The sequence below is a fragment of the Rhopalosiphum maidis genome, chromosome 2, assembly GCF_003676215.2.
Source record: "Rhopalosiphum maidis isolate BTI-1 chromosome 2, ASM367621v3, whole genome shotgun sequence".
In the NCBI taxonomy this organism is placed as follows: Eukaryota; Metazoa; Arthropoda; class Insecta; order Hemiptera; family Aphididae; genus Rhopalosiphum; species Rhopalosiphum maidis.
This window is the reverse complement of record NC_040878.1, coordinates 68,334,879-68,362,152: the sequence shown is the minus strand read 5'-3', so window position 1 is coordinate 68,362,152 and position 27,274 is coordinate 68,334,879. Positions and strand designations below refer to the sequence as shown.

The 27,274-nt window shown below is 27.6% G+C and overlaps 1 protein-coding gene across 50 annotated transcripts in view; it reads left to right on the top strand.

Annotated features, from left to right (window-relative positions):
- The window catches only part of LOC113554944 (Down syndrome cell adhesion molecule-like protein Dscam2), a 62,478-nt gene extending 44,974 nt beyond the window's left edge, over positions 1–17,504 (top strand). For 39 of the 50 annotated variants that reach the window (XM_026959095.1, XM_026959097.1, XM_026959096.1 and 36 more), the window contains exons 13-36: positions 6,621–6,740; positions 6,815–6,997; positions 7,061–7,208; positions 7,838–7,986; positions 8,075–8,206; positions 8,280–8,447; positions 8,504–8,726; positions 8,941–9,182; positions 9,254–9,409; positions 9,475–9,614; positions 9,746–9,902; positions 9,968–10,237; positions 10,295–10,526; positions 10,591–10,767; positions 10,856–11,022; positions 11,358–11,546; positions 12,115–12,276; positions 12,422–12,568; positions 13,117–13,304; positions 13,458–13,623; positions 13,913–14,062; positions 15,208–15,271; positions 15,556–15,561; positions 15,923–17,504. In XM_026959095.1, the coding sequence (XP_026814896.1) occupies positions 6,621–6,740; positions 6,815–6,997; positions 7,061–7,208; positions 7,838–7,986; positions 8,075–8,206; positions 8,280–8,447; positions 8,504–8,726; positions 8,941–9,182; positions 9,254–9,409; positions 9,475–9,614; positions 9,746–9,902; positions 9,968–10,237; positions 10,295–10,526; positions 10,591–10,767; positions 10,856–11,022; positions 11,358–11,546; positions 12,115–12,276; positions 12,422–12,568; positions 13,117–13,304; positions 13,458–13,623; positions 13,913–14,062; positions 15,208–15,271; positions 15,556–15,561; positions 15,923–15,995 (3,809 nt within the window). In that variant the 3' untranslated portion in view covers positions 15,996–17,504. Of the gene's footprint in view, positions 1–6,620; positions 6,741–6,814; positions 6,998–7,060; positions 7,209–7,837; positions 7,987–8,074; positions 8,207–8,279; positions 8,448–8,503; positions 8,727–8,940; positions 9,183–9,253; positions 9,410–9,474; positions 9,615–9,745; positions 9,903–9,967; positions 10,238–10,294; positions 10,527–10,590; positions 10,768–10,855; positions 11,023–11,153; positions 11,334–11,357; positions 11,547–12,114; positions 12,277–12,421; positions 12,569–13,116; positions 13,305–13,457; positions 13,624–13,912; positions 14,063–15,207; positions 15,272–15,555; positions 15,562–15,922 lie in introns of all 50 variants that reach the window. The other 11 variants (XM_026959094.1, XM_026959090.1, XM_026959099.1 and 8 more) reach the window with 2 other exon arrangements.
- The last annotated feature ends 9,770 nt before the right edge of the window (positions 17,505–27,274 follow it).

Sequence of the window (27,274 nt, the reverse complement as noted above, 5' to 3'; positions counted from 1 at the left end):
AATATTGCAGATAAACTCATTTTCATCATTTTATTTGGATTGGTTTTACAAATCTTTATTATATAGGGATACACTTATATACATTTTATTATGTACAACTGCAATAAGCTTTAAATAATGGTCGTAGTACGAGACATTTATGAATGACAAAAATAAAGCCTGCAATACCACCACTCTTAATACATTTTTGTGAGCCGAATAGTGGAGTATATCGGTACCTTTAATCGGGCATCCCCGCTATTTTATTCCACTATTCTATAAACTTTAAATTTTGATATTGATTATTGATAAATAAAAAAAAAATTTGATCGACATTTAAAATTCATATATTATTGAAAAATGGTAAACTTGTTCGACTGTAAATTCAAAAATATAGTAAAAATTAGTTTTGTTATTTTAATAACACACAAAATCTGCTTAGACCTATAGAGTGCAGTCTTCGTCATTAAAACTGTTAATTCTGTAGACCTATTTCACTTTTTGCGACAAATCATCGTCATGCCGTACATATACAAGTATCTACAAAACAATTCTTGTATCCCAGAATACTTTGTATTTATTATCATAACATTCATAACCTTAACTACCTTTACCCAACCAATTAGTGGGTTGACCAGAAAAGAACGATTACTTACATTTTGGAAGATTTTAATAACTGTTAATAATTGATATACATATATGAACGATTCCGTATGATTTGAAATAAAACATTACTATTACATTTATTTGCTCTCGTTATTATAAAATAAATTATAATTTAAAAGAAGAAAGTAAAATATTTCACGAAAATCAGTAATCAAAAATGTTGTTTTCTAAACAGCAGTCGTCTATTACACAAACTATAATAAATAATATGTAAATGACAATAATATATGTTTTGTTTATACATGTTTTTCGGTAGACACCACGTTGAATTTTAAATTCAAGTCATGCTTAAAGTCATGTGAAATTTTGTATACTAAACTTAAATTTAAGGGTTCGTATATGTATAAGACGATTATTAGAATCTACGTAGTTCTGCAAAATTAGCGGTTGGACGTAGGTTTACACAAATTCATCTCAGATTACATTGGGTCTAAGAATATTGAGTTGCAAGTGAATCGACACAGCACATGCAGTACCTACGTTATAACACTATTACGTATATAGAACACACATACCCATATTATGCATTATGTTGTTTGTAGTATACCGTTGGACTTGCAGTGGTACATTTCTTTTTCTTTCTGTTCCTATCAGACGCCGGTAAATTTTATGTTTATGTTTTTTGATCTGACTGCCTGCAGTTTTCCCGAAAATAAAACCGTTTACGTTTGGGGATACGCCAGTATTTGCAGGACAGTCTACCCAGGTGGCCTGTTCGGTTTCGGAGGGAGACTCCCCGCTGGAGTTGTCGTGGACATTTGACGGGCTCCGGGACGTGTTTGGTCTGGGCGTATCTGTGGTGAACATTGGTATGAAAACCAGTCTGTTGTCGATCGACAATACTGACTCCGTTCACCGGGGAAATTACACGTGCCATGTCACGAATCGCGCAGGCCGGACGTCCTATACAGCTGGCTTAAACGTACACGGTACCTTATACTTACGATTGGTTTGCATTTTACGCGAGTCGCTACGTTTTTCAGCATGTGACGCGTACATATTAGTTGCAAGTTTCAACCATGTTTTTTAAAATACATGTGACGAATATATAATATATTATATTAAAGTTATATATTTTAATACCCGTATATGACCTTGGCTCTTATCACTTACCCGTGACTCGATGAGGATGCGGTCGAACTTTTACTGTATTTTTTTGTGTTGCGTTGTTGCATTCCGTCGATATTTCGCCCTACGAAAATATAATACTATAATACCATAATTATTTTAAAGTTCGGGTTTATGTATATTGAACATTTTTTTTTCAATGGAATATTTAAACATTTTCCGCTTTGAATTGAATTGATTGAAGAGTCCTATCCTGTTTTTCCTAGTATTCCTCTGTTTCATAAAATCAGCAATTATTTTGTTTAACGATTATTTTATTGTTTTTTACCCTTCTTGCAAAATGCTATCTTTATTACCTCAGAAAAATGGTATTTTCAGAAAATTATAGTTACCTATGTTTATTTTATTAAATGCACGTTTAAGAATTTGTATGGTACTCATAAATCCAAGCTTTATATCAATATATGTATATTATATTTGTTTCCACCAAGTTTAGGATATCAAGTAATTTCCTCGAGACTAACCAAGAAACTATAATCGTTTTTCGTCTCCTTTTTACCATTAGAATGTTATTTTTTCATTGTTGTTTTTAGTACCTCCTCGTATCGTCCCATTTGCGTTTGATGAGCCTATATATTCCGGCCAGTCAGCTCAAATCACATGCTTGGTGTCCGAGGGTGATGCCCCTTTGAATATATCTTGGTGGTTTCGCAAATCTGACGAGTCTGAATTGAGACCGTTACCTAGTGGCATATCGGTGAACAAAATGGGTAGTAAATTGTCTATGCTATTCATTGAGTCCACGTCTTCATATTTCGCCGGGAATTACGCGTGTGTCGTCGAGAATCGAGCAGGGAGTTCTAAACACACATCCGCGTTGAACGTCCACGGTAAAATGACTACTATGGTCTTATACCTAATACATCTAACAATCCATGGCTTGAATGAACGCTTTTTGTTATTGGAATGCGTATAAGATCTGTTATATCTCCCTTTATGTGTATCATATAACAAGGATGGGCAACTTATGATCCACATTGAGTTTACTAAAATGTGTACATAAAAAAAAAAATTATTTGAATAATACTTTCTTTGGTTAATTTCTATAAAAAAATGTTTACAAATATATATTATTTAATTAGTTATTATAAATTGTATCTATAAATTGAAAATAATCAATCAAACAATTTTTTTTCTTAATTTTATCAAACCGTAACATAGAAAAACTAAGCTATGGAATAGGCCTATAGATGGTATTTATTTTTATTTAAAACAATTATTTTTTATGTTTAATAAAAGTATTAAATTTTTATAAAAAAAATAAGCAACAGAGTAAAAATAAAAAATTGTCATGTAAATACATTCACAGCCTTCAGGCTTGGACGTTTTTGAAACCAAGCCTTTGGTAAGTTTTTGGTTGCCCGTCCCTATTATATAATACAATATTATGTTATTGCGTCCAGCTTTAGCCTTTTCCGCGCGCGCGCATATCACTCTGTATTCACGACGCAGGATCCGCGCTCGCGGTGTATACACATATACAGTCGAAAACGTCGTTTTATTTCATCCCTCCGCAACGCGTGTGTGGGCATCGATTTTTTTCTGGAAAATACGATTGTTATTTTGGACTGTAACCCATTATTTTTCAAAATTCGTCAGCCATGATTATTTTAACTCTGTATAGTAATTAATTATTGCGTTACGGCGATTAGAAACCACGGAAACCTGTGCAAGTGTACCAGCTATACTTTACTGTAGATGGTCAACCACTTGTGTTTCAGTTGCCCCCCGAATAGAGCCGTTCAGCTTCGGCGATCCTGTGTACGACGGACAGTCGACGCAGGTAACGTGCTTTGTTTCGGAGGGTGATACGCCGTTAGACTTGTTCTGGACGTTCAGCGGCCGCGCCGGGCCGTCCGCCTCGCCGCTCCGGGGCGGTGTGTCCGTTAACAAAATGGGAAGCAAGGTGTCTATGCTTTACATCGACGCCGCCTCGTCATCCCGTCACGCTGGCAACTATACGTGCGTCGCCACCAACCGAGCCGGTCGCGCTGACCGCACCGCTGCGTTAAACGTCCATGGTAAAACTGCACAGCGGCAACACTATACCAACCCTTGCTGTGATTAAACCGGTTGCCTATCATATAATACATACCACCTTTATCTTCGTACAAACGTTTGTCCTCGATGGCAGAACTCCGTTTTATTTAAACATGTGCCTGTTGTGCTTTATTGTAGACATTGTTTTCGGTATGACTTATCACTTTCCATTGTTTTCCAGCGTTTTGAAAACCGCCATCGCCACGGTCGTACTTTTTAAGTTCTGTACCCCTTCGCCCAATCTTTACTATGACACGGTGGGTTGGCTAATAAGTATTACAGCCCATAGTGAAGGCTTCACTTATTTCGTATGTACCCGTTTTATTTTGCAATAAAAAATGTATGAGTAAAAAATATATATATTTATTAAACAAACTACCTACCTACAATAAGATATTTTTTAAATATTATAATTTTTTCTCACTTCAATATCAACAAAACCATCTTAACATTTTCGTGGTATTTTTCGAAGTTATAAAATAACACATATAAATATATATATTTGTATTCACATTTAATGTTTTAATATGCTATTTTCTAATTATTAATTCATTATTTTAAACATATTCTTTATTGACGAAATTTAAATGATATCTCTTATTAAGGTCACAGTAAGAAAATAAAAATAAAAAAGTACAGTTATTAAAATGATTTTATCTAAACATAACTCTATATGTATAGGTACTAGTTTGTTGTATTGGTTTATTGTAGTTTCTTCTACCTAAGTGCCTTTACAACTATTAGGATAGAAGATTTGTACATTAATATGTTTTATTTAATTCTCGGTCGGTGAAAATGTTTTTCGGTTTCATTTCATTGCGAGAAGTGACAATGCCTTTGACGTCTTCAAATAATATTTTTGTCTCTTCTATTTATTTATTTTTGTTTGCAATCTGGTATCGTACAATAGTTATATTGTTACTATATCATTTTTATTTTTTAAATGATGTCTTCTGACTATGGTTTTTTCGTGCGCGGGTGCGTGTATGTGTTACAGTCAAGCCGGAAGTCGAACCGTTCTCGATTACCGATAGTACATTAAATGAAGGGGGATCGACGAAAATCTTGTGTTCCGCGGCGTCCGGAGATACACCGATGCACTTCTCGTGGACCGTCGACGACCGTCTGTTGACGGACGTGGCTAACGGGAACCATCTCAAAGTGCAGCGGTTGGACGAACTGACTTCGTTGCTTTCGTTGACCAAGGCGTCACCGGAAGACGCCGGCAACTATACCTGCGTCGCACAAAACGAAGCTGGTTCCGCTTCGCGTACGGCTTCTCTGAAAGTCATGGGTAAAACAATAATATACGCCTGCCAATAACACGATATTGTAATTGGGTACTTCTCGCAAGTAATTCGTTTCGTCTTTATTTCGCGGTTTTCTTCTTTTTTTTGGCTTTCGGCGGTATAAATGGCGATTGTTCAATGTACAATATTTCCGACTATGTTTCGTTTTCTGTGTGCCGTGAGCCGGTCTTCTCCTAACCTACATCCGCGTGATGAAAAACGAAAGACATAAATAATCATAATATAATAATGATGTCTACGGGGTTTCGTGTGGTATCGATCAATTAAACACGAAAATATTTTTAAATCAATAATATGATGATCATCTACTGCCTATCGAAAGTTACAGGAATTATCGCGCCCATATTATGTTATAATGATCGCGCATTAATAATTCAAAAGAATACTTTTCCTAAAATTAATCCATCCATCATATTATCCATTCTATACTGGTCCTTTCTGTTGCTTTTAGTGTAGTCGCTTGAATTGATCGTAGTAATAAATGCATGCAATTAATACTTATAATGTAATGTTAATATGTTATTATTATACGGTTTCGTTAGTAAATATACGTATGTTGTATAATGCATACATACTGCATTATTAGATATAAGACAATCATATTAACGTTATATACCCACTTATATACTAACAGTTTTTATCATTTTTTTTTCGACAACAGTTTTTGATTATGTAGACATTTTTTTAAGTGTACCTATATTATTACCCACAACTACATCTTTTTGTTATAAATTATGCCATAATGTGGAGATCAGATTACAGTTTATTCAAATTTTATCTATAAAATTATGTAAACTTCTCGTTTTTATATTTCTTTAATTTTCAATGATATATTGCTTATTTAGTGTTTTTCTATTGAACCTTTGAGATTCGTTGACATTCATAAATGTTCAAAATATTTTTACTGTATTAAAATATATTATCAAATTTCTTTCTTGCTCGTAAATTTTACTTTACTAACGTTAATATTTTGTAATCTGTCTACTTATTTTTTATTTATTTGTTTATTCATTTATTTTGCTGATTAATATTTTTTGTTAATACCTAAAGTTTTGCTACTGCATTTTATTTCCTAGCACGCTTTTACGCACTAGAAATTAAGTTTTACTGTGTGATGATGAATTCAAAGTATACTTATACTGTTATACTTATAATAATACTTTTTATACTGTATAATAATATATGTAGTTTATTTTAATAAAATTTAACATTTGAATTTCCATCACCAGAAAAGCTTTGTTTTAAAATCTATTAACATCAAGTAGCAAGAGTTCTGAGTTTCAATTTTTTTTTTTTTATCATTATTATACATTTCAAATAACTGTTAAAATATTATTCATTAATAAATTTAAATATATACACTATATAGATGTATATTTTGTTTATACATCTAATATATGTTTATAAAAATCAAATAAGTTTTGAATAGACTCTTGCTACTCCATTATTTTAAGTCCAAGTTCTTTAATCTACATAGTTCTGTTTTTTTTTATTTAGTTCCTCCCAGGTGGATACTTGAACCTACGGACAAAGCCTTTGCGCAAGGAGGTGACGCAAAAATTGAATGTAAAGCGGATGGATTCCCCAAGCCCCAAGTGACATGGAAAAAAGCTATTGGTAATTATTACTTATAAAATGTCTATTCAATGTCATAAGTTTCTAAATAATTATTTTATATTTGTGTAATTCAGGTAATTCTCCAGGAGATTATAAGGATATTAAGGATTTGAAACCAGGCAGTGATGACATTAAAGTTGATGAAGGAACATTATCTATCCATAACATTCAAAAAAATCACGAAGGTCACTATTTGTGTGAAGCTGTTAACGGAATTGGTTCTGGACTGTCTGCAGTGATCACTATCAGTGTACAAGGTGAATGGTAAAAATAATTGTAATTGATGTATTATTTTACTAATTTTTGAATTTGAATTTAAGCTCCACCTCATTTTGAGATAAAAGCAAGAAATCAAACTTCTGAGAAGGGACAACCTGCTGTTTTGGAATGTATGGCAAAAGGAGAGAAACCTATTGGAATTGTATGGAATATGAATAACAAACGGCTAGATGCTAAGGAAGAAGAAAGGTATTGTATTTTAATCTAAATGTTGAAAACAGTAAATTAAAATGTTAATCATGAGCTCCATGATTACTCCTATATAAAACAGATTCCTAATATCACTACTTTTAGCTTACCTACATCGTTATAAAGGAGATTAAGATTTTTTTTATACTACATTTTAAATGGTTAGCTGGATGTTCCTGAACACTTATATAACTTTTAGAGTTCCTTCTCACCTTTTTAGAATTACAATTTTATGTACGAAAACCTTATATGGGCACAATCATTACCTGCACCATATAATCAAAGGTATAAATAACAAATAATAATTAATCCTTGGACCATTGTCCACTCAATTACTTTACAATGATCTGTTAACTATCTTATGTAATTTTTACACTTTATTTTTCTATACGATAACCTATGTATTCTACTATTCTAACCTATTATATATAGCTATTTACAAAGTTTCATACCATATCTGACAATTATCTGTTAAAACATGTATAATTACCAATTGGTGTTCAATAGACAATAATAATAATAATAATAATAATAAATGTATATAATGAATCTTATAGAATTGAATGTTTAAATTAAATTATTTTTTTTTAATCAATTACATAGAACTTTTTTTTTATTATTTTATTTAGATATACAATACGTGAAGAAATATTAACTGATGGAGTAAAATCAGACTTGAGCATTAAGAGATCTGAACGAATTGATACTGCTGTTTTTACATGTGTTGCTACTAATTCATTTGGAAGTGATGATTCAAGTGTTCAACTTATTGTTCAAGGTTAATATTATATATTATTTATTTATTATCATTATGTGTTATAAATTTGTTATACATATGTGAATATTTGTTTTATTTCATATTGTAGAGGTGCCTGAAATTCCTTTTGGATTAAAAGTATTGGATAAATCTGGCCGAACTGTTCAATTGTCTTGGTTAGCCCCATATGATGGAAATTCACCTATCACTCGTTATATTGTTGAATATAAATTGTTGAAAAGTAATTGTATTGTTAATACATTTCTAATAATTAAAAATTATTCTTCATGTTTATTATATGATTTAATTAATAGACACTTGGGAAACAGACATTGAAAAAGTTGAAGCTACAGGAGATAAAACTGAAATGAGTGTAGTAAGTCTTCATCCAGCTACTACATACCACTTTAGAATAGTTGCAGAAAATGGAGTAGGTGTTTCTAAACCTTCTGATCCAGTGACCATAATTACATCAGAAGAAGGTAAATTATTTTTTAAATTATTTGGTATGATTATTAATAAATTTATTGTTATGCAGCACCTGGTGGAAAACCAACTAACATTCATGTTGATCCTATTGATGAAAATACTCTAAAGGTAATGTGGAAAGCTCCAGAACGTAGTGATTGGAATGGTGAAATTCAAGGATATTATGTTGGATATAAACAATCGTCATTGGTTGAAAACAAATTTGTGTTTGAAACTGTTGAATTCAGTAAAGAAGAAGGAAAAGAACATTATTTGGAAATATTCAATCTCAAGTAAGTTACCAGCATGTATATATTTTCTTATAGTAGGTGAAAGTTTTAAATAGTATAATAACAAATGTATAGAATTATATTAATGCATAATTAAATATGCCCAGATGTTTGAATTGTTTGATATACAACATTTACTTATTTTGTGTACCTACAACCTACTTGACTTATATTTAACACTTAATTCTAATATTGCTTTTATTATACTGTTATCTAGAACATATACTCAATATACAATAGTAGTACAAGCTTTTAACAAATTAGGCGCTGGACCAATGTCTGATGAGATTAAACAATACACTTCTGAAGGGGTACCAGAACAACCACCACATGATACAACTTGTACAACTTTAACTTCTCAAACTATTAGAATTTCTTGGGTATCACCACCACTAAGTACAGCTAATGGAGTTATTAAAGGTTACAAAGTAATTTATGGACCTAGCGATTCTTGGTTTAGTAAGTGTAATATTTATTTTCGACTAATGTTAACGTTTTATTTATTTATACATTTTTTTTTATAAATTCAGATGAAAGTACAAAAGACACAAAAATTACAGTATCAAGTGAAACTATTTTACATGGTCTTAAGAAGTTTACAAATTACAGTATGGAAGTATTAGCGTTCACTGCAGGTGGAGATGGTGTTCGTGCTCCTAGAATATATTGCCAAACTGAACAAGATGGTAAAGACTTATGCAATACAATGTATAAGAACAATATTTATTATTTCTTTGTGTATTCATTACAGTCCCAGAAGCCCCAGCTGCTCTCAAAGCCTTGGTTATGTCCACAGAATCAGTCTTAGTTAGTTGGAAACCTCCTGCTGAGCCTAATGGAGATGTCAATCAATACACTGTTTACATTAAACCAAGTGGTGATAATAAAGATGTATGTATAAATAATATTTGAAATGTTTTATCAATTTTGGTAAAAGCTATTAAATTAAATTTAAATAATAATACCAATAAAATTAAGAAATATAACTGTAGAATTAGATAATTTAATTATTTTTACTGTAGAAAGAACCGTTAGCACATAAAGTTGCTCCAAATCAAATGAGTTTTGAAGCATCTGGTCTTATTAAGCAAGATCCTTATGAATTTTGGGTCACAGCATCGACTAATATTGGTGAAGGACAGCCTACCAAATCAATTGTTATTGCTCCTAGTACTCGAGGTATTTTCCAATTACTTATTATTAATACAGTAGAATAATATTTCATTATTTGTATTTATTTTAAGTTCCTGCTATGATCGCATCTTTTGATGATTCATTTGTTGCTACTTACCGCGAAGATGTAAAACTTCCATGTTTAACTGTTGGTGTACCTGCCCCAGAAATTTCATGGAAAGTCAAAGGTGCACCCCTTGAGAGCAATGATCGTATTCGTCAGTTACCCGAAGGTTCCCTATTAATTAGATCTGTCACTAGAACTGATGCTGGAGAATATTCCTGCTTTGTGGAAAATTCATTTGGAAAAGATAAAATCACACATCGTATTGTTGTCTTAGGTATTTTATAAAGTACATAATGTAAGTATGTGAATTCATATTAAATTTATTTTACAGCACCACCTCACAAACCAGAAGTATCAGTTGGAGCAACAACATCCAATACAATAACATTAAATTTAAAACCTCATGCTGCTGATAAAGAACCTATTCATGGGTATACAATAAAATATAAACCTGAATTTGGCGATTGGCAAACCGCTCAAGTAGCTGCAAAAGCTGATAAATTTACATTAGAAAATTTATGGTGTGGCTCACGGTATCAAATAGCTGTTACTGCATATAACTTGTAAGAATATATTTATAACTAAAAACTCTGGACCAAATAGAATTACTCAAAATGTATATTTTAGAATTGGCACAGGTGATGAATCAGATTTATTGAATACAAAAACCACCGGTTCAAAACCTAAAATTCCAGAAGCAAGTAAATTTATTGAAGTATCAGCAACAAGTGTAACATTACATTTAAATGCTTGGTTGGATGGTGGTTGTCCTATGCTATACTTTGTAGTGGAACATAAAAAAAAGTAACATTGAAAAATGTTTTTTTAAATAATTAATTTTTATAGTTAAAAATTAAATTAAATCTATATATATATTTGTGTTATTTTTAAGATTGCAATCTGAATGGACTCAAGTTTCAAATAATGTTAGACCTGGAGGAAATTTTGTTGTACTTGATCTAGATCCGGCCTCATGGTATCATTTAAGAGTAACTGCTCATAATAATGCTGGATTTTCTGTTGCTGAATATGAATTTGCATCATTGACATTAAGTGGAGGTATGTGGTTTTTTTTTAATCCCTTTCTTCCAAAACCGTTTGCTCACTAGGTGGTGCTTAAGTAGTACTTGGAACAATTTTTCTGATTTGAAAATATTATATATAAATGCATTCCTATTTCCTTGTTCCAGGTACTATTGCCCCAGCCCGTGAGGTTCATCCCAACGGTTTTGGTTCAGCTACTGATACTGCTATACGTATTATATTGGCAAATTTGAATCTGGTTATACCAGTCACATCAGCATTATTAGTTATTATTGTGGCCATAATCTTCCTATGTTACTTAAAGAAAAGAGGAATGGATATCAAAGGTTAGTTGTTTTATTTTTTTTAAGGTACTATTGCTCCCCCTGCACAAGATGTCACATCAATTTATACATACTTGCCATGGATACCAAAATGGATTGATTTAAATGTAGTGGTGCCGACTGCTGCAACAATTATAGTCATTATTGTTGGTATAATTGTAGTTTGTTTTGCTTGGTCTCGTAGAGTTCATGAAAATGGACAAACTAGATTAAGAGGTACATAATATTAACTGTAACTACATAAACTCTAAATCAAATTATCAAAGCATTTTCTATTTACCTTTATAATATCAGTATATTACATTTAATAAATATATTATATACCAGGAGTGGCTTACATGAAGAGCCTTAGACATCTTTAACAAAAAGTATAACACGAGTAACAGCCAAAAAGAATATAATTCTAACTGATCATCATAACACATAATTATATTTTAGATAAGAGCCAGTTACAAAAAAATAATAATTATAAACTATACAAATACACTAAAACATAATATTTAAATTTTAAACTATATTTAAAATGATGTTCTGCATTTTTAAGATTATGTTTCGAGCTATACTCCTGGTAGGTATATTTAATATTGTGTATGTACTGTAATTATACATAATATAGTATCAATCAGCTTAACCGAAAAATTTTAATATTTGTATGCAATACTCAATTGCATGTTTTCCATAGGTACTTCAATAGCAATGTATACAATTTTATACTTTAAAATAATACACGTTATTTGTTATTGTACGTGAATTTATTAAAATATGTAATATATATTATCATTAGACGATATGACTGTGTATAATCAATCAATGATTATGGGAGGCAATACACTTGACAAGAGACACGCAGATTTCAATGATGAACTTGGTTACATAGCACCTCCTAATCGTAAACTTCCACCTGTTCCTGGTTCCAATTACAATACATGTGACAGGATTAAAAGAGGTACATTTGCATTTATCTAATATATTTTATTGTCCATGTTTGTTTTTTATTATTTTGCTTTTTTTTATGATTTGAGTTCGCTCGATTTTGTTTTTATTTTGCATTTAACTATTTTATTTTTGTTCTCGTCACGTTTATCAATCAGGTTTTCCCGGCCCTTACCACGGTCACGGTACATGGAACCCTAGAGCACGTCATATGTATGAAGAACTAAATGGTAGTAATCCTAGGTGTAGGGGGCATTTGCCCCCATGTCCAGGGTCCGACGAGACAATGTACACAAGGTGTAGAGGTAAAAAAGATGACAAAAGAACAATCAACTATTGCACGGCAGCTTTATTATTTATTATCAGCAGTGTGAGAGTTTCATTAACAATTTACAAACCAATTTAGAACAGTGTGGAAGCTTTAAGCTACAAATATATTATCAAAAGCTATGTTTAAAAATGAAGCTGGTATTAATTTATATTATATTAATAATTAATTACTATTGGTTTAAGCAGTATCTGTTGCAGTTGGAATATTAGTTTTAAAATAAAAATTTTATAATTTTGTAAAACAATGTTCCTATTCATTCAATAGTTACAAGTTGTTAAATAGTTACTAAATTACTATTTTTTAAATGCTAACAATGTACTAACATAGTTCAATATTATATCTCTGAATATGATAATTGATGTTTATTATTATAATATTTAAATATTAATATCATAATATGTGTTATGGTTAACATACATATCTATTATGTACCTTCTTTCGCTGTCGCGAGTTGCTTTGGGTTTTTTTTTATTTCAATGAAAAATATATTTTGACATGTTTATAAACTTTAAATAATTTCAGGAATAGATGGTGAAGACATCTGTCCATATGCTACATTCCACTTACTTGGTTTTCGTGAAGAAATGGATCCTTCAAAAATGCCATTCCAAACATTCCCACATCCTAATGGACATTGTGGTACAATTGGTCCTGGTGGCACTATAGCTAGTAATGGTCTCATGCATCAATGCCCAGGAACCCAGACTATGGTAAATTAATACAATTTTTAATTTTTAAAAAATTTACCTAATTTGTATCTTCACCATACTATTTTTACATAGGTACTAGTTTAAAATTATTGAGTCAAGAATGAAAATTATAATTGTCTTAAAGGTAATTAATGTATAAATATTTGATTTCAGCCTCGAAATGGACGTTATTCTCGTGTAGGTGGGGCTAATTCCATGTTTTCACCTGAGTATGATGATCCTGCCAATATGGGAGATGAATATGGCAGTCAGTATGGACAATATGGAGCTCCTTATGAACAGTATGAAAGTCGTGCTTCAATGGCTGGACGTAGTATTGGTACTAACTATAATATACTAATTATAATACTCCTAAATATTATATTAATATTACATTGTTCTTAAATTTTTTCATATACATACTTGTATAGAGTAAATATTATTGTTTAGTATATTATTTCTGTTTGTAGTAGGTATTGAAAGAAACCCTATTTTAAAACTTATTTTATATGAACATTAAATTGGCAAATGCATGACTTAGAACATTTATCTAATTTTTAAATTAATGAAATTGTACTTTTTTTTGAATATAATAAATTATAAATTAAATTTCAAATACTAAATTATAGGAAGCCCAGAACCACCTCCACCTCCTCCTCGTAATCATGATCCAAATGTGAGCAGCACAAGTAATGAAGCTAATGATTCCAAAGACAGCAATCAAATTTCTGAAGCAGAATGTGATCAACATCAACAACCAGCTACTCAGAACTATGGTGGTAAGCTCAAAACCTATTTCAAAACATAGTGATTGTATTATTAATAACGCTTTTTAGAATAGTTGCAATAATGTTATAATGTTTTTATAGTTAATATAGATTTATATAAAATATTATATTATTATCTTTATTAAGTTAATAGTGAACTTAAGTTTATCACAAACTTTTTTTGCATTAGTTGTTGGTATTGATAATCTTAATTGCATTTGTTTTTCTTTTTACACAATATTAAAATTAGGCAAATGTTTGCGGCCACATCCCACTGCAAGAGGTATTTTGGTATAAAAGGTAAACAAATTCACTATTACAATAGACTTAATGGTGATTCATATACATTATTCTAAAACAAAACTATCTACATAATTTATTAATGATTTCAAAATGGCCTAATATACTATAATAAATTTTGTTTGACCTTGTTTTTAAAACTTTATTTTATCTCAAAAATTCTATAACTAAAATAAATTAACTATCTATATTATATGGACTAAGATACAATACATAATTTGGTTCCTGATCTATTTTACCTATGTTGACCACTAACAAATATTCATCAAGTTTTATGTTTAAACAATTAAATTGTTCTTTTAAGTATATTTATATTTATTGTTTACTAAATATTACCATTACCTTTATAATATAACTAAAATTTAATAAAATATTATGCACTAATAAGTATTTCTTATGATAATATGCATGAAATATATTATTATTTTAAATTTAGATTGTTTTGCATGCACAAGGCCTAAAAGGTAAGGTTTATTATTATGTAAAATATACATAGTTATCAATTTGATTTAATTCTAATAAATTAATAACAAAAATGTATCTTTTTCTTTAAGATCATTCAACTAAAGTTGGAACAACATTGAATTGAAATTAACATATGCTTTAATAAATTAATTTTTCATCTGTATTAAAACCTAATCATTTTTGCTACTTATGCTTTCAAGCTAAACAAAAAGTGTACATATTATACTCGTTTATAAAGACTAAATAGTGATAGGCTAACATGGACTTGTCTGCATTATCAATAGCATATTTTGCTTATGGTGCTTCAACACATTTCACGTTGCTTCGACAGCCATTTTTTAAACTCAACATCTGAATACCAATGAAAGTGGCCCATTAATTTTGATTTTCAGCGCATTTAAAAGGCAATACCAAGGATGGTATGACCACAGAAGAACTTCGAAAACTCATAGAAAGGTCAGTGAAATAGACCTATATATTCAGAAAAATTTAGTCTAATACATTAAATAATTAATATAAGTTATATATTTAATAATTTATCAGGCTAACTAAAATTATCTAATAAAATCAACAAAATTGAATTTAAAAATGCATTATAAGACTATTAAAATAATAATTATTATTATATAATAAGCGTGCTGATTAGTTAGATTTTAACCATATAGATTTAATTATCATACGTTAACTTGTTATTTAATTTTGTGTGTGTTTAATGCATTGGTCATAAACTCATAATTTAGGAAACCGTAAGTATTTTTTTTCGCTATTAAACTATATCGCTCTAAATAAATAATATTTATAATACCATATTATTGTTCATCGTATTTCATAATTAAAAATAGAACTGTGTGATGTGAGTTTTAAAGTAGTATGCATAGAAGATAATAATATGGTATTTTATTTTGTATAACATAGTTCATACAAGCAGTAATTTCAACATTTATGATTTAGATATAAACAATTTACTTCTACTTATTATTAATACAATATTTGTTTTTACAAACTAAACATTTTATGACTAATAATCTTAAAAATTTAGATATTTTAGAAACTGATTATTTTTTATTGTTTTATAAAATATTTATATATTTTTTGCTTTATGTATAGAAACGAAGCCCCAGCAGGACAACAACGCCTCCAAAGCGGAGGGCTCACAACCTACGATACTGTGGCAGTGTAACCTCTAGTCAGCCTACAACCAAAACATTAATGTTTAAAATTATCCCCAAAAATAAAAATCCTTTTCCAAAAATATTTGTACTGCACTTTTAACTATATTAGGTTTTTAACAAATTTACTTATGCACATAATGCAAGTAAAACAATATTAGACTCTGAGAACAATGTCCCAATTATGAGTGTTTTATACAATAAGAATTCTAAGTGTTGTGTCTTTTTTTCGCTTTAGTGGTTTAGATGTTTAAAATAATGTCCTATTTTAAAATTTAATTATATGTAAAGATCTGTGAATATTAGGTTTATTTTATATATTTTAGTAAACATTTTTAGCTTTATGTCCATTAATTTACCAAAAAAAAAAATAATAATAATAAATAAATAACATTATTAAGAATTTTATAATTCTATTAATAATATTCCGATAATAAACATATTTTTTGAGTTCCTTTTACGCAAGTACAAAAGTATTGATGCGCCATTTATGATGTTTCAGACAAATATTAGGTATTGAGTTATAAACTACAGTATAATCAATTTATTTTATTTTATGTAGTTGAGATGTATGTTTTTTTTAAATATATTCAAATATAATATAATATAATTATTATTTCTATGATTCAGAATCACGTAAATTCTCTCTTCACTTTTTCTATGTTTATAATATATTTTTTTTAAATTGATTTTCATACTAGAAAAATAGTTATTAGTGCCTAGTTCAAAATTATGTGGCTCTAAACTTCCTTTATGCGCTTCCACTTTATCTAAATTCAAAACCACTAAGCGTGAGATTATTTCAAAATTGTACCTACTTCTCTGTATTCTTTGAACTATCTAATTTTTAAACATTTATTATTGAGAAACTAATGTTAATTCACTAACATTAAAACAATAGTTATTTTTAATTTTGTTAATACTTTATTTTAACGGTGCATACAATAGTATAGTTTTGTAAACATATTTCTTTATAAACTTATAATTACCAATTTATATTTACTTTAAGTAACCTGATATTTTATTAATTTTACTTCAGCTTTGTGTCATTGTTTTATTTTTATAATTTAAGTTTGATATTTACGTTGAGTGTTTTGTTCATAAAACATATGTAATCATAATATTATTATATTGTGTCAGATAAAATGACTTGTGTAGCTTTCTGATATTTAAATAAGTAGTTCAGAAACATACATAAGAAATCTTATTTCTATAATTTGTAGAATATTGGTATAAATTATTTGAATATTTTTGAAACCCTTAAAAAGTTAAATAATATGCAGAATACTAATGTATCATTATTATTTTTTGTTTTTTTACCAAATATTGCTCAAATTTTTTTTTTTTACTTCATTCAAAATAACTTTATCAATAAATCCAATAATTAAATCCTTTTTACACACAGTTAATTTTTCCTAATAATTTAAAATTATAATCTTATCTTTACACTTTATAAAATTATTATAAATTACTAAAAATGACAAATTAAAATAAAACCTAGTGCCAAAATTTGCTTTTTGTTTGAAAATATGGAATATCTACAATTTAAAGAACTTTAAATTTATAGAATAGTATGTTATAGATGAAAATTAAAAACTTATGTATTATTATAATAGTAATGAATCAATTTTATATCAACTTAAATTATTTGTGTGATTTTAGTATATTATTATTATTAGGGAGCAGATTTGATATAAGTTTATCTTAAAAATATTCAATAAAATTAAAAAAAAAGGGTTAACCTATAGTTTACGACATACTTAAGATTAAAATTTTAATAACAATAAGATGTTCCAGTTGTAACTTAGAGATCTTAAATTTATTTGATGACTTGAAAAATATATTAATAAATATTATTATTGTACTAGAAAAATATCTGTTCCCAAATTATTATATTTATTATTACTACTATAATATTAAATAATTAAACATTTTAAATTAGAAAACTATGTTAAAATAATAAGAACCACAGATAAAACTATAATAAACCTCGATAAATGTAAATTTTAAAAAATAGATATCTTAAATCATAAAAAAAAAATTTTGGTTTTCTAATAAGTACAGAAATAATAGATGTTATATCATATAAATTAAAGGTTTTAGAAAATACAATTGTTTTTTTTTTTAATGCATTTATGATAGTTCACAATGCCATAAATAATGTTTTTCTAATATATAATATCTCATGTTTATTATTAATTATTATTAACATACATTTAAGTTTAAATATTTTAAATATTCATATTATTACATACAAATACTTTTTTTTTTTTTTTTGTAAATTGTACCTAATACTCAGCTTTATTGATATATAATAATAACTACTGTATTAACTACATCTTATATTAATATTATATTCGTACCTATTTGTAATGCTATTTTACTGTCTATCATAATAAAATGATTATTCCATAAATAATATTTTTATCATTACCTATTTATTAAAAAAAAAATTATAAAAAGAAATATTTACAGTATAATTAATAGTTACACCATATAATATGGAATGAACAATATCAAGCATAAAGTTGGTAATGTTGTTGAACATGAAGTCAGCTTTTTGATTTTTACCCAGTGACCATCAAGATAATACAAAATATATGCCACAAGAAAATATACCGCGCATCACAATTATTATAATAGGTAATATTATATATTAACTTATTAGAACTTTGAAAGCGTTAAGCGTTGAGCGACCAATAAATATTATCTGATTGCAGGTCCGGATTAATACAATCGTAGGCCCTAGGCAAAGCCGTAACTGGAGGAGGGTCCAGGGGTCCGGACCCCTTAAGATTTTTTTAAAAATAGAAATATTTTATAGTGATGAATAAAGTTAATTGACTATAAATTTTCAGTATTTATATCTAAAAAAAATGTTGAATCCTCACTCCGATATTTTTTTCAGTTACAGCCTTGGCCCTAGGCACTGTGCTTTTAATTCCTATGCGCTTATACAGCACTGTGGTGTCCAGTATTTAAATGGGTATAAAACTTTCTATTTAGGAGAGGAAGTATTGAATTTCGATGTTAATCCTTTAAAAACAAAAAAAAATCAAATCTAAACTTTTATATGATAATAATTTTTATAAATCTTAAAAACAATTAATTTTACTCCGTCTACAAATGTATAGAAAATTAAATTGTTAAAATCATAAAAAAAACTTATTTTACACCAATTTGAATATTTCTTTATCCCTCGTATTTAAGTATTAAACAAGATAATTGTAACAAAAATCAATAGTAGCTACACATTTTATTTTTCTAGGTCCCAAAAATGTTCGTAGCCCTAGTGCCAATGCGCTAATACGGCCCTGCCTGATTGGAATAAAATTTGTTATGCTTATTCGTTTATCGTTATACTTACTAAAAGGAAAATAAATATGATCCGTCATTGATAAACGAAATTTAAATGTTTCTATACCTATAATTGATTAGCACCCTAGTCTCAGTCTTATGTTACGTCAAGAAATACACGGTTTTTTTAGAAGAAAAGTGAGAAGACGCTTCCATGCTTAAAAATAAAGTTTGGATTTCTGAACTGTTGTTTTACGTTGATATATTGAAGTATATTAATGAACTTAATAAAAAATTACAAGGTAAAAATTAACTAATTATATTCCTGTAGTGGTCCCATATTGAAGCTTTTGAAGTGCCTAAAGTTGAAACTTTTATGGTCTCATCTTAAAAAAATGAATTAATACACTTTCCTGCTTCTAAAAATCTATTTTGACACTCTAATATAAATTTAATAATTGCATTTAAGATTTTAAACACAATTAATGTTCACAATATTTTTAATTATTCAATCCATTTAATATTGATATTGACGATGTTCCTGTTGAGCCAGTGGCGTCCCTATACCCTTTTAAGGGGGGGGTGTTGAACTTCATACATTATTACATAATATGTAAACACACAAACTACTAGGTACCTAATGCTATATAAATTATAATGATTTGAAGAAAAGAAAGCTACTGGAGGAGCGACTGCTCCATTTCTCCCAAAAGTACGCCCTTGTGTCAAGTTTCGATTTCAAATGAAAATAATAAATTTGCAGCCCCAAGATGTTCTTAAAAACGCATTCAAACAGTCACCTTTACTTTATTATGCTGAACGTACTCGTACTCCATCATTTTCAAAAATATAGCTACAAAATATTATACATTTGGATCTATTTATTATTATGTATGCAAAAAAGCTTTTTCTAATATAAAAACAAACAAAAAAATTAAAAGCACTTGTCGATTACGCTTAATAGATGACCATCTCAATCTTAATATACTTATGAAATTTTATAATGTATACATTTTAATTCTTATGTTTTGTTCGTAAGTTTATGATACCAACGATTGCGGACATTATATTAGGTATGAAATAATATTTCACCATTGCTGGATACATGTTAGGTTTTAGGTTCTAAGTTAATCTTCTATGCGTAAGTAGTGACCAGTATCTGATACCTATACTAACTCCTAAAATATGAGGCTTATATTAATTAATTTCAGATTGAAAGTTTAACCGCACGTTAACTAGGTATATACAGTTAAAAATATCACTTGATTATTTTGCAATTGATGTAGTAGCTAGGTGTAAGTATAAGCCAGTATACAATAAATATTACTATATTTTATTTTGTAATAATTTTACGATACTTTAAAAATTTTGAAATTAAAGATAACTACACCCAGACAAGCCTTAATTTTTAATCGCCCTACAAATATACAATGCATTATATATTTTAATATTTAACCATATAATTTAACTGTTGTTCCGAAATAAAAACATAGTTTGTACTGTTTAGTGTTTAGTGTTTATTCGTTATTTGGACAGTAGAATTTATTGCGAATGTCTTGTATACACGCGACATATTGTTCATGATTAATGCGGAACAAAATTGCCACCATTAATAATGGTTAACCTATACAATATTCACATTTTTATACTGATAAAACTATTTAACAACTTTATTTTAACGTGATACGGAGAACATCCAAAATTTCGAGGGATGGTAAAAAATGTACAATGCATATTACATATCAGTAGAATTTCGGATACTCTTTAATGAATTTTAAATATTAATGTTTGGATAGTCAAGATTTTGGTAATTATCAGAATAAACAACGTCATCCTATGCATGCAATGATATTATGTGGTAAAACACTTGCCGTCATATATACAAAGTTATAAATACCTATATATAACGTACTTGCGTACAATATGTTTATTACGTTTTATAAGTATACGTCGGGATTTAGTGGAAATTTAATTTAAACAGTTGTGTGTATAATGTATATAATATAATTTAGTATATGTGTGTGTGTACACGCACGAAAAAAGATCGGTCGCCCGCCGAAGGGCCACACCAGTGCCAAATGCTATATTTAAAAAAAATCAACTCACGGCTGGCAGTAGCCGTGCGCGTTAAATCTTTTTCAGTATCCTCGTGGTCTTCAGCACAATCCCCTATCCTGAAACAAATCGTCCCCGGTGTGAAACGTGTTCGTTTTAGTTCATCTTAAAATACAATAATATATACAGTGTTTTGAATAGATATCGTATAGTTTTGTGATAGAACGATAACTGGATTATTACTCATCTCGTTATATATTGGTGAGTAAAATATAATAGGTTAAAAAATGTTTATATTAATATTTAACAGAAGATAATAAGCCATTACAAGGGCAATATTAAAAAAAAATAAAAATTAATTAGCCATTTTATTTAATTTTAATTTTTGTTTTAGTGCTTTTCATTACTTATGTTAAATAACTATTTTACCATAGTATTTGAGACTTTGGATACTTATCATAAATTTATGACAATAGTATTAGTTAATTGAAAAAAAAACGATTTTTCAATAAATATATTCATGTTCTATTGTTAATCTAATATTTACTATACTACTATTAATTTAATGTTATGTTGTACATGATTTTATTACAAAAAACTTTTGAATTTTGATCGTTGGATTCTAATTCATTTTCCTCAACATTGATATGTCATATTATGTACTATGTAGGTACTACTATTTATGTATCCTAGTGCAGACTATAGTATACCGATGAACATGAAAGCTCCCAAAAATGTTTAAAAATTTGGTAAAATGTAAAAACATATTTTTTTATTATATGCTTAAACATTTTAATGCTCGTAAGAAATTTTTAATTTTTATGGGAAAATGTACAATACTGGTAGGTTCGTGTTTATACGTTCTTAATATCTAAAATATTTGTAATAAACTAATAACAGTATCACAGTAATTAATAATATATTTCTACATTGTACTTAAACATTTACCAACTAGTATGAACTTATTTATGCACATTTTGAGGGATTTAAATTTGATTGCAAAAATTGTATTACTAATTTAAAACATTTTAATATATGTTATTATGATAAAAAATAAGTATTGTTTTTGTAATTTAAATTTATTTTATACCAATTCTTTACTTAATAAAAAGAATAATTGACTCGATTACATTGCCATTATAATAGTAGTGCTTTACTTTATTTTACTCGTTTTTGGTGGTATAATTAGGTACTGGGTATAATTTTTGCCTATAACATTTTTCTACTAGATTTAAAAAAAAATATTTATAACTTATCTCCTATAAAACTATAGATTATACAGAAACAAAATACATATTTATATGTTGTACTATACTACTTGTCCTGGTAATCCTACTTGGTTTTATAAATTGAAATGTAATAATATCAGTTCAATACTGATGCATTTAAAAATCTCTATATGAATAATCGAACAATAATTTATTTATTAACTTTAAAGTTAATTAAATTGTTTGTAATAAATAATAATACATTTATTTTTAATTTAATACAATGACACAACTCGTGTACATTTTCTTACTTATTAATTATTATATTTACCTAATTAAGGAATGTATTTAAATAAAGTATCCTTTCAAGATTTTAAATGGTTTTCCTATACATTAGCTTATTTATTCAGACTGGATAAGATTTAAAATTTATTTGTTCATGGAAAAATTTATACTAAATAAAACTTATGATTAATTACTGATAATTTCAATATTATAATATTATAAATACAATGTTAAAATCTACTAGATCTTACATTAGATATACGACTTTATCATCAATTAGTTATTAAAATATTTGATAATACAGTACAAAGTATAATAGTACTATGTACAGTCAATGCTATTATTTGTATTATAGTTATAAATAAAAAAAATTTAAATATTTTATTAAACTTTAGTTATATTAGATAATATACAAGATTATGATTGCATTTAAGTCATAAAACCATTTTCTTTCCAGTATGCTAATTACTTATAGTGGGTACAGTGTCATTTTCTCATCACTCTATTTTTATGATCATTACTCACGTTTCATATCGAGGTCACTATAAACACCATCAACGCTATATTTTTAAGTGATTCTTTTTTTCGTACTCAACTTGGCACAAATTATGAATTAATTATTATTTTTACTACCATTAATTGACCTTATATTAGTTATATTTAAAAAATATACAAAGGACTAATTTTAAGCTATATTGTATATTAATTAAAAAAATACCTGTTCATATAATATATATATATATATATATATATATATATTAAAAGTACTAAAAGCGGTAATTATCTGTCTTTATCTATTACATTTGTTATATAATTATTTAGATGTGTATTCTATTTTCATTATAAATTGATCTAATGAAACGATCATAATTTTAACAACAGGTTTGAATTTATCATCAAATATTAAAATATATTTGAAGCCAACTTTCCTACTTTTTTAATCCTATACACTTAAATTAAATTCCAAAAAGTATGAATTAAAAATTGTCATATTTTAGATTTTGAAAAATCAGCCAACGATTTTTGGAAAGTCAATTGTAATAGTAGATGTCCAATAAATTAAAATGTTTTAAGAATTATTATCGTTTCATGAATTTATTAATCATCATCCAAGATTTAGTTGGCTATAATGAATTTATAATTTATGTGAACAACATTTTATTTTAAAGAGGTTTTCTTAACATCAAAGCAGTATGTTAGGTTATAGGTTAGATTAGCGGTTCTAACATCCAAGTACCACCTACACATTTTTATAATATTCGCGTAGGTATGTATACCACTTGACTAAAGAACCTCTGATTCCGCTTATAAAAAAATGTATACATTATCGGTTATGTATGGAGTGTTTTATTAGGTTTAATTAAGAACTAAATAATTAAATATTATGTTATATCTTCATGTTACCGTTGAGCTTACTGCGCACCACTAGTGAAGAGGAACGCTGGGTTAGTTAATATTGTTTATCTAAAATATGAACTATAAATTATTTAGTTCATGTATATCTCTTAAATTTTAACAACCCTATTTTATATCTAATTATTTTGTACTATTCGTCAAGTATTATTTATTGGTATTTATTAGATTTATAGTAATAGAATAGTTAAAGACAGTGGTGGATTAACTACTAGGCTCGTGAGGCTCGAGATTAGGGTGGCAACTTATAGGGGGCAACAAATTTATTATTATTTTTTTTTATTCTTTAAAAAAATAAAAATAAAAATTGAACCATTACCATTTCTTACTCCCAAGGCACCTATCACTCTTCAGTGTTAGCCTTTTCAAATGTTGATCTTTGAATAGTATTAAAAAAAGGGCGGTAAACACTGAGCGTGCTTCGGGGCACTTAGAAAGTTAATCCACCATTGGTTTAAGGGATTCCACACTACCAATTTTTGAAAAAATATAGACATATACACGCACGACAATGTACTGACTTGAGTTTTACTCTGATAATAATTTTGAAAACAGATTTTATATTATGTTGTTAGGTCAATGTTGAAATATCAAATTATAATTTAGTTATTACCCTGTAGATAGAATACAATTAGTAGTATTGTCATACTGTAGATTAGCTATATAGTTATACATTTATAAGGGAAGCAAATTGCTGAGATGACACATTCATATTTGTGTGTAACATTTCATATAATACGGCCATAGTATGTTTTATTGTAAGGTAGTCGAATAACGCGAGTTATGCCGTTGTACATTTATTAGTGCGTTGTATTATTATTTTACAATTTATATTAATTTGTTTATTAATTACAATTTACACGTGTTTGGATTACTTTATTATTCTATTCCTTTCAACACTCAAGTTATTGGATCCTTCAAGTCACACTTCTAATTTTAGTCTTAAAAAAAAAATACTTAAATTTTTAAAATAATTTTTATATTTCTGATTAAATAGGTTCATAATATACTTAATAATAAATTCAAGTATGGTTCAACTATTATCGGAGTAAAATTCAAATCAGTATGTTGAATATAGGCGTATGCCGTATACGTCTATTTTAATTTAAAAAACAGTAGTGTAGAATCCCATCAGTGGCGTACGCAGGGGGGGTGTCAGGGAGATATGACACCCCCCCTTAAAAATAAGTATCTGTTCAAATTATGAACAAGGATTAAAAAAAAAAAAAGGTCAATTCGTGCATATAATTATGATATGACACCCCCCCTTAAAAAAATTCTGCGTACGCCACTGAATCCCATTAAGTAGTTGCATATGCTACAAAAAAAGTTAATTTTTAAGAATTAATTTAAACATTTGATAACATAGAACAAATTAAGTTGTTCATACCCTAAAAATGTAGTTCTTTAAAATTGTATAATATATTATTATATACTCTGTAACTTAAAATTTGTTTTTATTCGCTTTATATGGTTTTACAGTTTTTAGCTTGTAGGTAGTATAATAATGGTGGATGTGAGAATTTTTTCTTTCATTTTTAAATTTATCAATGAATTTTTAGATTTAACAAATATTTTTTACCTGCCTTTCTAAAAAAATTGTTTTTCTAAATTATTATATTTTTATTTAAAGAATAGTACATGATAAGAATGATTTAACTTAAACATATTATTGTACAACTTTATAGCGTGTTCATTTTTAAGTTTAAATATGTTTGTTCATAAAAAATACGAATATAAAACTAGTTGCCAAAGATTATATCTATTTTTTAAAAGATAATACATAAAATTAGAATATAATATATAGAATCTAAACAGACATTTTATAGTTTTTAAGTTTTGTAGTTTTATTTGTATATACTTATTAATTATTAATTGTATTATATATATATATATATATATATATCATAAATGTTATTTGTTGAACAAATTTATCATGTCAATATTTAAAAATTACATTAAATAGTTTGGAAAAACATAGATTATAGAGGTTATGATTTTATGATAACTATTTTTATACCTATAGCAAATGATTATTTATTATTTTAAATATTCTTAATTTTAAAAGTGGTTGTTAGAACCATTGGAATATAATAGTAGTAACATTAAATACAATAAAATAATTAATTAAACTTTTTTTTATAATTTATGAACCTATAAACTTTTTCCACGACTAACCATAATCTGATGTATTTAAGTACCATATATTCTTATTATAAACATTTTAATAGCATATATTAAATGAACCATTTTCTTTTAGTTTTTAGACAATATTTTCTAATTATAATATGATTTAATAATATGCATAAAATCAAAATAAAAAATGTACATAAAATAATACATTAAAATATTATTTTAATATAATTATTATTTATATTTTACATACATAATTTGTTTTAGAAACTGTATATTTGATGATATACATATTTTTTTTTTTTAATGTATATGACAATTAAAGAATAATAATTATAAATAAATATATTGCTCTACAATTCTACATTATAATATTATTATTAACCTGCCTTCTATCTATTTAGTATTTTATACTAGCTTAAACAAATTACTTATGATTACTCTAGTCTTTTAGAGTTATAAGTTATTATACTAACCACTCGGTAAACTATAAATAAATTTTAATGAATAGTCAGTAACAGTGTTTCAAAGATTTGCATAGGAAATCATGGCACGATTAACAGTACTTCCCACTATTCCCACACTCCCATAATGTGTAGTTTATATTTTTCTTAACAAATTTTAGCCAACCACTTCAAATATTATTAATTACTTTAAATTAATTACTTCAAAAATTATAAACATTGTAATCTTAGATTTTACTTTAATTTTTCAATTTTCAATTTAATTTTAAATGGTATTTCTCGCTTGTATGTTAAATTGTACAAAATTTACATAAAAAAAAAAAGAATTAGGCTATTAAATAATTAGGTAATTACTCAATAAACAATTTATTAAAGACATAGTACATATATATATATAATATCAACTCAAAATATTTACACGGATACTTAAATATG